General features: G+C 37.5%; 1 protein-coding gene across 7 annotated transcripts in view; it reads right to left on the bottom strand.

The window, feature by feature from the left end:
- The window catches only part of PAN3 (poly(A) specific ribonuclease subunit PAN3), a 132,038-nt gene extending 117,554 nt beyond the window's left edge, over positions 1–14,484 (bottom strand). For 5 of the 7 annotated variants that reach the window (XM_049647364.1, XM_049647361.1, XM_049647362.1 and 2 more), the window contains exons 1-3: positions 12,587–12,697; positions 11,766–11,832; positions 9,808–9,878 (exon numbers count right to left, since the gene is read on the bottom strand). In XM_049647364.1, the coding sequence (XP_049503321.1) occupies positions 9,808–9,878; positions 11,766–11,832; positions 12,587–12,592 (144 nt within the window). In that variant the 5' untranslated portion in view covers positions 12,593–12,697. Of the gene's footprint in view, positions 1–9,807; positions 9,879–11,765; positions 11,833–12,586 lie in introns of all 7 variants that reach the window. The other 2 variants (XR_007461200.1, XM_049647367.1) reach the window with 2 other exon arrangements.
- Between the last annotated feature and the right edge of the window lie 2,431 nt (positions 14,485–16,915).

Genomic DNA, 16,915 nt, shown 5'->3' with positions numbered 1-16,915 from the left:
ATAAATAAAAATAAAACTTGAAAAACAAAACCTCTTCAGGAGTGCCCGGGTGGCTTAGCTGGCTAAGAGTCCAACTTTGGCTCAGGTCATGATCTCATGGTTCGTGAGTTCGAGCCCCAAGTCAGGGTCTGTGCTGACAGCTCAGAGCCTGGAGCCTGCTTCGGATTCTGTCTCTCTGTCTCTGTCTCTGTCTCTGTCTCTGTCTGTCTCTGTCTCTCTCTCTCTCCCTCCCCTGCTCACTTCTCTCTCTCTCTCTCTCAAAAATAAATAAACATTAAAAACATTTTTTTAATAAAATAAAAACAAAACCTCTTCCAGCTCACAGCGGTCGTCCCTAAATTAATGAAATGTCCTAATATTTTAGCATATTTGTAATTATGAGAAGTAAATTGGAAATTATAATTTCATTAACGATTGGTGGGTAATCTAAACTCACTGGGAAAAAACAGACACCCAAATTGACTAAAATCATTTGAATTTTTTAAATCAAATACATTAACTAATTTCCATACAATCATCAAGACAGGGAACTACCTCTACCTAATTTACTATGTGGATTTTAAAGGCTCCTACACCTAATTAATTTAGAATAGTAAATCCAGACCTACAAACCACTGCAGCATGGGCTCCAATCATCTTCCCCGTGAGTAAAACACTTACAAAATCAAAAACAGAGTAAGCCAGCTTCAAAGATTATGTTGTATTTTGTCCCACCATTCGTTATAATTGTGGGCTATTTGTGAAAACACACTAGGTTCCTTAAGTTTTCATTGTTCAAATAAAAACAAGAGTAGGACGCGATGGGCAAGCGAGTCCACTAAAAAACAGACCCACTGTTAGAGACTCGGGGCAGGAAAACATCTATAAATGAAAAAGCCCTTTTAATTTGCGAAGTCAATGTACAGGATAACAGGATGAAAACAGAGGATGCTCTAAGTTATATCAAATAAAGCAAAACAGGATTTACATACACACACAAACATATTTTTAGGCTCTACCATGAGTCAGTCCCCCAATATCATATGCATATGTTTAAGGAAGCTTACAAAGCGGTTATTCCTTCTGTTCTTAAAACCTCCAGATTATAACGGAGTTCTACGCCAACAAAAGCAAGACCAGTGGAATACTTCTGCTAAGCAAGGCTACATTTAATTTCTAAAGAACTGGAACACCAAACTGCAACTTCTTTTATTCTTCTGGTTTAGAATGGAACTGAATATAAAACGTAGAGAAAGAAAATACCGTGCCTAAGTTATTTTAAGTGAATCTGAGGAAAGGTGTTTTTCTCTAAGTCACGAAAGTTATTTCCACAAGAAACTATCAACTGTAATCATTTTATAACTGTAATCAAGTTTTACAATGTATTCCAGTACTTTATCAAAAGTACCCATGATGCTAAACGCCTGATCACTCATTAGCAGAAGGTTCCCTTTTTATTTATTTTCATTTGTCCCCTGGCTTCAATCTTGAAATGAAGCAGAATATCCTCAGAAATGTTCTTTACTAGATAGAACTGAACCTAAACTAAAGCAGTGGTTACTCAAAAGTAATCTCACACGCATTCAGAAACAGATACACACGTTTTAGAACTACAGAATCATAAGCAACAGAAGACTGGAACAACAACTACCACGTGGCAAGCACAAGGCACTACACCAAGCACTTTATACCCATTAACGTATTTCACGCTCACAACTCTGTGAGACCGGCACAACCGTAAAGCCCGCTCCACCGATGAGAAAAGTGAGGCTATACGAGGTTAAAATAACTCACCTAGAATCCCACAACTAACGTAAGGTCGGGCTCCAGAGTTTGCACTCCTAACTGTGATATTCTGCCTCCAATTTGAAGAAACCTGTTCCATATTCCCTAACATATTTCAATCTTAACCTTATTCTAGCTAATCCTAAAATAGCCAAATACAAACTCCCGAACGAATCAATCTCTGAATCTACCTGGCATGGACGGGATCGATGAGAAACAAGAGCTACAGAGGCTCCATTCAAAGAAATAAAATTAAGCAGCTCCCTCTCCCCATTTTCAAAATGCAGGGGAAAACATCTTGGGAATTAAACAGAGTTGGGGAGGGGTGCCCGGATGGCTCAGTTTCTGACTTCGGCTCAGGTCACGCACGATCTCGCGGTTCGTGAGTTTGAGCCCCACGTCAGGCTCTGTGCTGACAGCTCGGAGCCTGGAGCCTGCTTCGGATTCTGTGTCTCCCTCTCTCTCTCAAAAATAAACAAACATTTAAGAAAAAAAGAGTTGGGGAAATTATGCACTTTGGGTTCAATTTAGCTAAAACTTAGGCTAGCATGTTTGTGGATGGGAATTCTAAACTCACCTTTACTAATTCATTACTGACCCCGACTTTGTAGAAAATAGAGATGAACCACCAGCAATGCCAAGCGGCTGAAATCAGCTACTTCACTTTGTAAACACAATGAGCAGAGCAGAGTAAAACGAAGCCAACTACATAATCTCAGAATGAGCTACTAGTTCCCAAGTCCAGATAGACAATGCACCATGGTTTTACCAAACTATCATTACTGGGTTAAGAACTAACTCAAAACGCCCAAAGCTAAACCAAGAGAATGACTACAGCCCGAGAGTATTACACACTGTATATAAAAGGCATGTTGCCTCAGTTCACATGTTTAAATACGGTATAAAGTGTCAAACATCAAACCACCACTCACCTCTTAAAAAAACAAAAAGAAACCAAACCAAACAAAAACAACCTCCAAAACGCAAATCTGCCACAAGATCTTTTATAATCCATCGATAGAACAAAATTTCCTTGCAGTCATAAATTTGGAAGATTCTTTCTTGACTCAACAACAAAAGCCAAGTGGTCACTGCCCACAACATACCAATTAAACCTAAGTACAGAAAGTAGTACATGGTTGAACTCCTAATTTGTCACAACAAAATTTAATCTGTTCTTTCCAAAGCATATCTTTATCTCAACACAATCCTGGAAGTCAACCTGGAGTACTCTTTATTTTGCAGGAAAACAAAATTAACTCTTTCAAAACTGAGTCCTTTCCTGTAAGAACTATCATATTTCTAAACAAGTTTGAATCTAATCTTATTTACACAGCATTTTAAAGAAAAGAATAAATTAAGACTGGAGGTAAAAACAATAGGAAAAATGTCACATTTAAATCTGACAATTAAAATGCAGAGAAGACGAAGAACATATCCATTTGCTAAGGAATGTTAACTACTATAGATCATTAGCAATAAAATGACAATACGTTAAAATTACAAGAAAACATCGACAATCCCTTCAATTTAAAATCACTGACTCGGCATACAGGGAATTACCATGTTATTTTAACCAAAATGAGCTTAATATTTTGTTCTTTTTAAATGTACTTAGTAAGGGATAATCAGAGTCTGTGTGACATTTCAAAAGTGACAGCGTAAATTACTTGTGAAATTCAAGACCAAAAACAAAATGGGAGACTGAAACATCCACGAGAAGAGGCCTAAATCTCTAACATACATAGAGCTTACAACGAATTTAAAAAGAATAGCCTAATAGAAAAACGAGCCAAGGACGTTAAAGAAACACCAATGACCAATTAACATAAATGAGTAGTTCAACAGCACCAGTAATCAAATTTAAACAATGAGGGGGGGGGGGGGGGGGGAGGTTGCCTTATACAGTAACAAAGATGTGAAATACTTTTACATCTCTGTGTTATCAAGTCTGTAGGAAACCAGAACCTATCAGTAGGAATGTAAACATGTACAACATCTCTAAAAGGTTACCTGTCAAACATCAAAAGTTTATTTTTTTTTCAAACATCAAAAGTTTAATTGTGTGTTCCTGCCCCAGAAACTGTGTTCATAGAAATTTTTACTGAGAACCACATAAATGGAAAAATGAACAGGCATAAGGTCAATGTTTTATCTCTTCCCCTGTATATTACCAGTAGCCTCTTTCCACTACCTCTCTATTTTTCACCTTATCAAAGACTCATTTCACCTTTCTCATATTGCCCTTGCTAGAAAGACTTTGGGTTTTCTCCGAAATATAAGTAATTATTATCTATATTATTCTAGGTAAATTACTTTCTCTCTCAAAACTTCCACTCTCCAATTTTGTAAAATGAGAAAAATAATCTCTCTCCAAGACCCATTGGGATGATTAAATGATACAAAAGAGAAAACCTTAACTTACGAAAGAATTATATAAGTTTAACACATTACCTGGAACAGACACAGAAAATCATTATCAATACAAATAAAATCAAGTTTCTATCCATCTCTCACTACATCATGAGAAATCCCCACGTGCATTTTCACCAAATTGGAAGCACATGTTCGAGAAGCTAACGGCTATGTGGGGAGGAGTTGGGGGAGGGGGGTCCTGAACACCTCACAGAAAAGATGGGCATCCTCAGAGCAGCTATTGGAGACCCATATTTCCAGTCGCAATTATAACACAGCCTGATCCACAGTGAGCAGTAACAGATTATTTATTTAGCTACAGTTAACAATGTATTAGTACAACTACCATTTATCGGGCACTTCTGGGCCAGGAAATATTTTTCGTTTAGTCCTCATAACGCCACATAGTAGGCACTCAGCATGATTACTGTTTTCATTTTGCGAATGGAGAAACGCTTGACTAAGCTTAAAGACACAAACATAATCCGTGAAGAAATGGAGAATCAATTCAGACTGCCTGGCATCCAACTCCAAACCCTAAGACTCCCAAGCATTATTCAATACCACTGGGTTATTACTACTCCGACTGTTTGCTCTTTGAGAGAAATAAAAACTCAACCAGAGCTCTGAGTAAGCTATAAACGGGGACCATGGCATAAGGCGCCTCCCTACCTGCAGGGACTTGGATCTAACAACTCTACCAGTTCCCATAGGGACTCATGTGCATCTCTAAATCTACGACCTCACCTACCTCTGGCTTAAGTTGGGAGAGCACACATTCCCACAGCTTGGCAAGTGGAGATGAATGGAGGTTTCATCTACGCCAGTAAAACAAGAATAGCTCTGTTTAATTTGGAATTCTAAACACAATTTTCCATAGAAACATTACTCATACAATACTCATGGGTAAATGATATTGATGTGGCTGATCTGCAAAACCTAAATACCAAGCAAAACAATTCTTGAGAACATATATAAAAAAGTTAAAAACTGTGGTTTTACAGGTGAGGTTTTAAATTGTCAATTTCCATTAAGTTTCTTCCATTTCAGTTTCTCCATTTTCTCTCCCCCTTTTATTTTTCCCGAGATCAATACTTGGCTTGATGTTCCAATATAAGCCTAAGCCGCAGAAGGATCAAGGAAAGATTTACATTCCAAACTTCCTCTGCTATAATTCTATTAATCTCTCCAAATTTACTTTAGCTTTCTCCAATAAAAGAACCCTACCACAAATAGTCTCCGGCTTCCTTGTAACTCCATAGTTTGTTCCCTAGATTAGAAATAATATAAAAGTCATCTTTTGAAGACATTAAAACAGAAAGGTTACAAGAAAAAATTTAAACGTCAAATTAATCAGAAAACATACTATATCGCCAGTAAATTTTGTAATACAGATGGGTGAGAGAGGGAGGTGTATGCTCTTGAGGTAGAAAACAGTGGGAAGGAGGTTTCAAACTGAGATAAAACATGGAAGGAAGCAGACAAAGTATTGCTAGTCAACTTCTCCCTCAAACAGAATAATCCAGAACTGGACGTCCAAAATCTACACATCCTCACAAATAACACGTCCTCACAAACAAACCATCGGCAGATAAGCCAAACCCTTCTGGTCCCACTTCCCTCCTAAAGCTCCTAGCCAAGAGCTTTAAAATCAGGAGAAATAAACATGATACGTTAGAAATCATTGTCTCCTGAGTCCAAAGGCTTTAACTTGTTAATTCAAACCTTAAAAATCTCTTCTCCCATTGCTAGAAATAAAATGCAAGTGCCCAGGTAAAACTGCATGTTGATCGAAACAACACCATAAAGTACAACTAAAACAAGAAGTGTACATGACAGCCACCAGAGCCTTCTGTGCTGTGGGGGAGGGAGGCGGTGAACACGAAAAGGACTCTCGATGACTAAAACATGAGGGCAAAGAAAGGCTAAGAAAGAGATACGCAAGGGGAAGCCAACAACGCCAGATACAAATTTTGAAGCTTCTCACTCTGCTTAGGCTTTGTCTCAATCATCTGTGGTCGCCCTGCATACAAACTCACAGCTTGGCAAGAATACCCAGCAAGACGTCATGGTACTGATTCACTTCATTTATGCACATCTGTATCTCAACATCTAACTCTGTTATAAAGATACTCTCTTCCCAAAGGATCCTTACCCAAAACCGTACAGCTCTATACGTCACACTTGTGATTCACGGTGACTCTCACCCCTTTTTCTGTTATGCCAGTTTGCAGCTTGATCTCTCTTGCTGTTAAGGTTTCCTCGTGTATTAATCTCAAATACATTAACTCCCATTTTCAACAAAACCCCTTCTCTAGTGTTTTGGGGGGCTTAACTCCCCCTCAGAATACGCGGCTACAATTCACTTTCTTCCACCACCACTCCTGGCCAACAATGATTATACACACTTTCAAACAATGGTTACTTTTCCTATCTATCATATCAGTTTTATCTAACGGAGAAAACAAATCAGTGCTTCTCAAACATCAGTTGTGAAAGATCATTTTTTTCATAATTTCCTATTTATCATGGTTGTATACTTTTATAAAGTAAAAAGGAATTACCAGAAAAGTGAGCACATATTTGGATGTTGCAGTATTATCAAATTATTACAGAAGTTTCTAAAAAGGTATTTCCAATCTTTTAACTTCCGTCTCCACAGACAGGTACCAGACGCTTCAGGGACTGGCGCCGGTCCCTGGGCATGAGCAGTAAGGACTGCCCTAATGCATACACTCTCAGTACACGACTCTTCAGGAAGTCGTTCACATGCCTAGCAACAATAAAGCAACCCACACAAATGGCAACGAACCTGTTTAATACTGTTTTCCACATCCCACATTTTACTTCAGCCAGTCCCTACAGATACAGGGCCCCGGTCATAGTCTCTTAGCTTGTCTATGATAAAGAGGATTTAAAAATTTACTGAAGATCCTAACTCTCTACTTATAATCGAGCAGTATCTTCTGATTAAGAGTCTTTCCTCTCCATATTCCACACCTTCAAAAACCACAACTCAAAACATCTTTTCTCCATAAACACTTCTGCATCTAGAGAATTCTCTGCGATTTGGCAATCATCAGACATTTACATTGGCACTAATTAATATGCTGTAAGGAGGTTCATGTACTGCCTTTTCAATTAGATTTGAGAGAAGCAGTCAGTGTAAACATCATTCTTTTGCAATTTTCCACATAGCACAGAGTAAGTCTGCTTACAGTAAAAGCAATGGTCTGATCTGACCCCGAGAATTCTCATAGTCGCCAGGCAAAAACAGCAGCATGCCTGGCCTAGGGATTGGCCTGAGATTTCCAGAAAATAATTTAGCTATGAAACACAGTAGTAGGTATGGCCTAACTTAACTGTCTGTTCCCTCCAATATCATTATGAAATAAAAGGTCTCTCAGTAATCATGACAGCCTTCTAAATCAACTTAGAATTATATTTACCTAAATTTGAGTTACTTCCACTAAAACGACATCATTAAGCAGACATTAAGAATTACTACGACCAAAGAAAAAGTCTACATATGCCTTCAATTTACAAAGTGTAGCATACGATACTCTTATGCTAAGAGTTTTACTAACACAAAGAAATTTTAAACTTTCTCAATTCAACCATTAACAATTTTCAAATACACGCAACCTGTACCAACAGATTCCTAACTATACAGTCCACTACGGGGGAAAAAAATCTATGTCCCTACATATTATTTTAAATGTAAATGGCAAGAAAATATGGTCCTTCAAAGACCTACCACTATGTGAACCCCGAATTTCTAAGTAGAGACTAACCTGTAGGTCCTTTCAGTTTAGACAGACAGTGAGTTTTAGACATGAGAGAGACACCACAGTCATTATCCAGGGCACGCTTGTCATTTCACGGACGACGCACACACTGCAGCCGAGGAAGCTGGCCCAAGGTCACAAAGCCGGAGACGCCGGGCCTCAAAAGTTGCAGCACCGTGCTCGTTTCACCACGTTACTCCACTTCCCTTCCAAACGTTGAGGTCAGATTGGTAACATTTCCTTCTACCACTTTCCTACACTAAAGTGAATTTTAGAAGAATGGACACTATATCCTCCTTTTTCCAATCTCCAGGGATTTTACTGTTTTCTCAAAAATGAGTATCGGCAGCTCTAAATCACATTTCAACTTTAAGGTACTAAACCCTCATATTAGGAATACTTTCAAGTGATTGTTTGCCATGCTAGTCTTACTTTCTACTCATACAACAGAAATGCTACTTATCACAGTTAACTGATCATCAAAAATGCAAAAAATAACAAAAAATAAAGAGGTGAAAAAGCCATTAAGGGGACTCCTCAGACTACTGAAGGGCTTTTTATTTTTTCCTTAAACTAAAAAGCTCCAGATACTTTGATTTCTAGCTTTCACCTGCTTTTCAGCATTTTACGGTTTCCTTCCATGTCGCCAGGCTTTGTCTACTGTCACTGCTCCCTACTGTCAGTTAGCCAACCTGTGTTCAATTCTATTCCACTTCTACTATGTGGATTCAAAACTACACGCTCCAACTTATAAGACTAGTATGTAAAGCAAGAGTAAATGTGCTCTCGGTGACAGCATAAGGAAATGTATAAAATTGAACCCACACATTTTAGTTTACATTAAAAGTAGTTCATAATTAATTACCTCTTTGTTCTTATCTATTGTTCAAAATGGAGATAATACTAGGTACATAAAGTATTAAATGTCATTTATACCTGACGCCATTAATTCTTATCTTGAGAATATCTAGTCTTCTTGAATTTCCTTTTATACCACCCTCTGATCAAATGTTCCTAAAACCATCTTAAACTTGTATCAGTTTCCCAAAATTAATATTCTTTTCTTCCATTACTTAGGAAACTGAATTAGTTACAACACTGTAGTAATTTCCACCAAGACTTACAACCTCCTGAACATCTTTAGCTGCTACTGATCCTAACCAAAAATATCACCTTCTGTAGATTATTATTACTATTAACATGATGATTCTCCGTAAGACTCAAAGGCATCCAACTGTAATAAAATCTTCACTTCTACCTGTCATAGAAGTAGCCCTATAAAATACTTCAAAATCTATGCCCGACCTATCACCCTCGATGCCAAGTAAAATACAGTTAAATTTCTGATATGAGAGATTTTAAACTGTTTTTAAACAGTTGAACCAATTACGAAATGTTGAAGATTTTTAAGTTTGCCTCGTAATGAGAAGTTTAAATTAGGGGAGAAATCTTTGAAATTTAGACAAAGCAGTTAGGAAATGAAGTTAAAATATGATTAATGTGCCTATAATGGGTCACATTAACAGCAACTACAACATTAAATTTGATGTTTTCTTAAAAATAGAAACATTAAGGTAAAGAAAATGAGGAAAAAAGAGAAGGATTTCATTCCTTCACATAAAACATCTCTATTTCATGCACAGAGATAAATAAAATTCTACACGTATGAAATATATACCAAAAAAAAAAAAAAAAAAAAGGCAAGCAAAAGCAACAAAAATATCACAGTCCATTAAAAGCACCTCCCCAACTTAGGAGAATATTGACCATTATATAGGTGATGACCCCAATATCACTTGTATATTCCATGTAGTCTCACATAAGTTTCAACTTCACCTACCTTTCTTCTCTGAGAGATGTTGAGGGCACCAAAGTCATTAAACAAGGATGAAGCAGGTGAAGTTAGAGGATCTGGAAGGTAAGTTACATAAGTTTCCACACAGACAACTCAAGCAACCCACAAATCTAATAAATGTTTAACCTGACAACATTCTTAACAGTAACAAAAACTCATATACCACAGTAATACTTAAACTCAATGCCTCATATACAGTGGATGTTCAAATATTTTCTAAGTAGAAGAAACACAAATTAGAGAATACTTCTTTCAGTCGATACTTAGCCAATTAAAGTATCAGCTAATACTTTAATCAGAAGCTATATGGATTAGGGTACATCTGTTTGTTTAGAACCAAAAGAAAAATCAAACAGAAAAAAAGAAGAGATGGCTCTTGACCTTGTTATTAGGAATGTGTGTTTATGAAAGAAGTCTACCATTTAGTAAATGTTTGTGTACTTGAAACCCAATCATGAGAAAAATTACAAAGGGCAGGGAGGTGGGGAGGACAGAAAGCCATGCTCTGAATGACTGGACTTGGATTTTAACACTTAGGCAAGGCCTTAAAACCATCTATGCGATATTCTATCTTTTTTAAGTTTGTCACCAGGTATTTTATATTCTTACTAAAAATATAAGTAAATTAAGTTTTTAAAGAGGGAAATATTAAATGTTTCAAAATAAACATGAAATTTAAAGATTTTATAATTTCAAAGTTCTATTACTCTGTTCAGAAGTTATAAACAAAAGTGTATCTCTAAATGGTTTTTCACTTAATAAACCAGAAGAGTTTCTGAAAAGGTACACATGATACACATGGAAATACTTACCTTCAATTCTGAGCTCTACTTACTCTTATGTTTCTCATTAAATTATCTACGAAATTCTAAAATCTATAGTAACTGTTCTTATTTAGAAGGACCTACTAAATCTCTCCAAAATGCAGTATGGACTGCTGCTTAATTTCTCCAGTTTCGACTGCCTGAGTTTTCATAGCTTATTCTCTCATTAGAATTAACAATTTAATATATGTACAGAAAAAGCTAGTAAAATATTTTTATGTAATTTATACATTCAAGGCACCTAAAAATAGGTACTATTATGCAGAGTACTAACACTCAATTGTTACATATTTTTAAGAAGCTATTCTTGAACACTTTTTTTAACATTTATTCTTTTTTTTTTTTTTTTTTTGAGAGAGAGCGAGCGAGCATGAGTGGGGGAGGGAGAGAGAGACAGAGTGGGAGACACAGAATCGGAAGCAGGCTCCACGCTCCGAGCTGTCAGCATAGAGCCCGACGTGGGGCTCGAACTCACGAACTGTGAGATCATGACCCGAGCTGAAGTCAGACGCTCAACCGACTGAGCCACCCAGGCGCCCCCTCTGAACATTTGTTTTTAAAATAGAATACAGAAAGATACTTGGAAATTCCATATTAAAAACCTTAAAAATGACCATGATCTTGCAAACAGTCACTGCATGTCTAAGAATGTTTCCGAAGAAGTAAGATATAAACACAGATGCATACACATAGTCCAATATTAGAATACTTTTTTAAAAACTTCAGTAAATTATGAAAATAAGCAATAGAATTCAATTTATTATGATCAAGAAACACTCCTAATTTTAAAGTGTATCTAATGCCATCTCAAGTATATGAGTCTACTTAGCTAAGTATCACGTATGTAAGTATATATATATATATATATATATATATGTGTGTGTGTATACAAGTACATGTATTTTCACACTCAGACATAACCACTACTTGGAATTATATGGAATCCAAACAACAGTGATCTCTCTAGATCATTCTTATTCTCTTCCTTTATACATAGTCATAATTTTCAAGACTTCAAGGTTTCTCCAATGAACACACTGTTTTAGGATCAGAAATATACACGTATGCATGTACGCATACGTACAAACACACAAAAGAGAAAGAGGGATCCAGTCTTACCGTGGCCTGCATATGGCTTGGCACTGTCATTCAGAAGGCTTGGGGAGCTGCTACTGTTAGTCACTCTCTGCAAAACAAAATAGACAAACATTACATCACTAACTGAGAACAGCCAGCCAATTCAGACGAACTCTCTGCTTCTTCCCCTCCGATCCACTTCTCACATCACTGACACTCTAATGTGACTATAAATGTTGCAACATGAATTACATTAATTCATGTAAAAATGTCCAAATACTCTCTTTAACACATCAGATGAAAATTTTACTCACTAGCCAGATATTTAAAACCAAAGTTGCACACCTATTTTGAATTGCACTTCCATATTATTAGCTTGGGCAACACATGTAACTATTCAGCTTCCCGGTCTATAAAATATAAATTTCAACATCCATCTGAGAAGACGTAAAAGTCAACAAACGCTTTCTAATAGCCTCTCCCGGTGTGTATTAGCCTTCATACACCTTATAGATTCTATAAAATTAGGCTATTCTTGGTTCTCTAAACATGTTCATTGCTTTCTTACACTCCATACCCTCTACAGTCTCTCCGTCCTGAAAGGCCTTCACTCCATACCCACAAAACAGAGAGGAGTGAAAACTAGTCTCTTTCCATCTGTCTTCTACATACTCCACTGTCCTCCCACCCCATCCTACCCTTGAAAGCTCACACAGACTCCAACTGTATCCCACCAACCTCATCGATTCCGAAAACCTTCCCTCATACTCAACAAGTTTAGGAATAAATGAAGACTCTAGACATCCCCTGACACTGGAATAAACTTCACTGTTTAGTGCCATGTAAATTCAGACTAAGGATACCTGCATCAAGGGATACTTTGTTTCCACTGGGCTTCCAAATCCATTGACTCCAATGAAGCTGGTGCTGAAATAGGAATCTGTGAGACTTGTATCAGTTAAAGCACCTCCATCTATTCCAGGAACTGAAAGAAAAGGAAAATTCAAGCATTTTAATTATTTGGAAGTACAAAATACTGATGTAGTTTCTGTGTCTCTAATAGATTTTAAAGTCTCAAATCTCTGTCACACTTCCTTTTATTTATCTGTTCATAACAGAAGGCAGGACCAAATAAAATTGGCTCAGCTCTAAACATTTGATGAACAATGCTCAAGTTGACGGATTTTTTTCCCACACAGATAGTATTTTATTTTGTATTAGTATGTAAGCACCACCAAACATAACGTGAAGAAACAAACCACACTTGCATTTCATTTTCTCAAGTTTTCTTTCTTTAACTTTGCAAGAAGACAGAATACAAACACTGCAACTGAATCTTCAGAGGAGAAACAGATGTAAGTTTCTCAGGACTGTTCTCTTAATACATCTTATGAAACAGACCAGCAGTCTCACATTAACGCATAATTCAGTAAAAACAATTCTGCAGTGTAGCAATAGGATAGAGTTCAGAAATACAGACAAGCTGTTGATTTTAGGATAGGTTAATACAAAACGATTGTTAAGTAGTATGACAATCCATCATATATCAACAAAGTAATGGACAATATGGTTTAGATGCTACCTCTTGGTAATTACTTGGAATGTTGCTATTTGATAGTTAAGTACAAAACCATATGCTTTAAAAATGAGCTAAGCTCCAAGTAGGATTGTCCTCTTCTGGGCACACCCTCTGAGAACCAGTGAAACCACTACCACCCCCAACTAAGAAAACTAAGAGAATGCTGACAGTTGGATGTAGGGTGCTATGATCTGAATGTCTGTAACCTGCAAAATTCACATGCTGAAATCCTAACCCCCAAAGATAATGGTATTAGGAGGCAGGGCCTTTGGGAGGTGCGTAGGTCATGGGAGTGGAGGTCTCAGGAATGAGATTAATCTTCTTTTTCACAAGAAATCCCTAAAGACCCCTAGTCCCTTCCACCATGTTAGGATACAAGAAGGCACCCATTTATGAAGCAGGAAGTGGGTCCTAGCCAACCACCACATAAAATGTGCCAGTGCTATGATCTGGGACTTTCCAGCCCCCAGAACTGTGAGAAATAAATTTCTGTTGTTTGTTAAGACATCCAATCTGAAGTATTTTATTATACTTCAGACAGACTAACACATAGGGATTCCTTGGAAAGCAAACTGAGATAATTTTTCTGGTCTATTTTTAAGACTTATTTCTCAAAATGCCCACTATTAAAATGAAAAATGTATTCCTAGAAAAAAACATAGTATATATAAGGTTCTAGCCATCTGCAATTTCAAACATCCACCGGGCTTGGGGGTGGGGGGGTCTCGAACTGTATCGCCAGCAGGTACAGCAGAACTACTGTATACACCCAAAGGAAACGGAATCGCTATCTTGAAGAAATGTCTGCACCCCCATGTTCACTGCAGCATTATTCCTAACAGCCAAGGCATGGAAACAACCTAGGTATCTGCTGACAGATGAATGGCTAACAAAAGTGTGATACATATATACATATGCATAAAATGTGATATATACATACATACACACAAACATACACAATGGAATATCACTCGGCCATAAAAAGGGAAACCCTGACATTTGTGACACCACAGGTGAACACTGAGGGCATTATGCTAAGTGAAATCAGTCAGAGAAAGACAAACATAGTATGTTCTCCCTTATATGTGGAATCTAAAAGGGCCAAACTTGAGGCACCTGCATGGCTCAGTCAAGCGTCCAACTTTTGATTTCGGCTCAGGTCATGGTCTCATGGTTCGTAAAATCAAGCCCTGCAGAGTCTGCAGAGTCCCAAGAGTCTGCTTGGGATTCTCTCTCCCTCCCTCCCTCCCTCTCTCTCTCTCTGCCCCTTCCCTGTGCATGCTCTCTCTGCTCTCTCTAAACAGAGAAATTTTAAATAAAAGGGCCAAACTCAAAGAAACAGAGTAGTACAGTGGCTGCCAGAGACTGGGGAGTAGGAGAAATGGGGCGATGTTGGTCGAATTTCCAGCTATGACATGACTATGAGTAAGTTCTGGGGATCTAACGTACACCATGGTGACTATAATTAACAAAACTGTATTATATAATCGAAAGTTGTTAAAAGAGTAGATTTTAAAAGCTATTACCACACAAAAAGAAGTTAATTATGCGAAGAGATGAAGGTGTTGATTAACCTTATATGGTAATCATTTTGCAATATATATTTATATCACATCATCAAGTTGTACACTTTAAACTTAACAGATGTTACAAGTCAATATCTCAATAAAGCTGAGAGAAAAAAAATCCATACATATACTTCACTTTTCCTGTTTTGGAAGGAAGAGAATGGGATTTCATACTTCAAGAATAGTTTAGGAAATCACTAACCTATGATACATTATTCTATATAGATCATGAAGGTCCTAACTTTCTATTTTTTTTTTTTTTACAGGCATCTGAAGAATTTACTTTTTTTTAATTTTATTTTTTTAAATTTACATCCAAATTAGTTACCATATAGTGCAACAATGATTTCAGGAGTAGATTCCTTAATGCCCCTTACCCATTTAGCTCATCCCCCCTCCCACAACCCCTCCTGTAACCCTCAGTTTATTCTCCATGTTTATGAGTCTCTTCTGTTTTGCCCCCTCCCTGTTTTTATATTATTTTTGTTTCCCTTCCCTATGTTCATCTGTTTTGTCTCTTAAAGTCCTCATATGAGTGAAGTCATATGATTTTTGTCTTTCTCTGACTAACATCACTTAGCATAATACCCTCCAGTTCCATCCATGTAGTTGCAAATGGCAAGCTTTCATTCTTTTTGATTGGCGAGTAATACTCCATTTATACACACACACACACACACACACACACACACACACACACACACACATCTTCTTTACCCATTCATCCATCGATGGACATTTGGGCTCTTACCATACTTTGGCTATTGTCAATAGTGCTGCTATAAACATGGGGGTGCATGTGCCCCTTCGAAAAAGAATACCTGTATCCCTTGGATAAATGCCTAGTAGTGCAATTGCTGGGCCGTAGGGTAGTTCTATTTTTAGTTTTTTGAGGAACCTCCATACTGTTTTCCAGAGTGGCTGTACCAGCTTGTATTCCCACCAACAATGCAAAAGAGATCCTCTTTCCCCGCATCCTCACCAACATCTGTTGTTGCCTGAGTTGTTAATATTAGCCATTCTGACAGGTGTGGTTTTGATCTGTACTTCCCTGATGATGAGTGATGTGGAGCATTTTTTCATGTGTCTGTTAGCCATCTGGATGTCTTCTTTGGAAAAGTGCCTATTCCTGTCTTTTGCCCATTTCTTCACTGGATTGTTTTTTGGGTGTTGAGTTTGATAAGTTCTTTATAGATCTTGGACACTAACCCTTTATCTGATATGTCGTTTGCAAATATCTTCTCCCATTCCGTCAGTTGCCTTTCAGTTTTGCTGACTGTTTCCTTCGCTGTGCAGAAGCTTTTTGAAGGTACTAACTTTTTAAAGTTACTAAGAACACATATGCTACATACCTCATGGGATGCACAAGGAGAAAAGGCATGTGGAGTACTTTTTAAGTTTAAATTACACAAGCGTAAGACACGTTAGAGACTTTAATTACCAAGACTAGATAATTAAGTACTTTTCACGCCTTTCCACGCCGTCAATCCCTTATTTTTGCAGTCCACCAATACCACCTCTACAGGATAATAACTTGCAACCCAATGGAAGTAAAGGCTTACTGTTTCTGTGAAAGCTCTATTATCATCTCTATTATTACAACATATCTGTACAGAATAATAATCAATTCAACAATCACTGTGTAAATATGAACCGCCGTCTGAATGACAACTGCAGCAGGGCTGATATTTTATTTTGCAGCTAAGCAAACTGATTCAGGGAGATGAGAAAGCTTGTGCAGTCACAAAGCTAGTAAGTGACACAACAGGGATGCAATGACAACCTCTTGATTGCATGAAACTGCCTTCCAGTTTTTAAGAAAGGGAATTATAAATCAAAAAATGAAATTTCAAGCCTGCAGTTTTATTTTTTTTAACGTTTATTAATTTTTGAGACAGAGCGAGAGAGTGCACGAGCGGGAGACGGCCAGAAAGGGGGAGACAGAAGATCCGAAGCAGCTTCCACACAGCAAGCGAGATTCATGACCTGAGCCGAAATCAAGAGTGGGTAGCTTAACCCACTGAGCCACCCAGGTGCCCCTCAAG

The sequence above is a fragment of the Panthera uncia genome (assembly GCF_023721935.1).
Source record: "Panthera uncia isolate 11264 chromosome A1 unlocalized genomic scaffold, Puncia_PCG_1.0 HiC_scaffold_16, whole genome shotgun sequence".
Taxonomy (NCBI): Eukaryota; Metazoa; Chordata; class Mammalia; order Carnivora; family Felidae; genus Panthera; species Panthera uncia.
The sequence above is the reverse complement of the archived record's forward strand: the minus strand, read 5'-3'. Positions and strand labels throughout refer to the sequence as shown.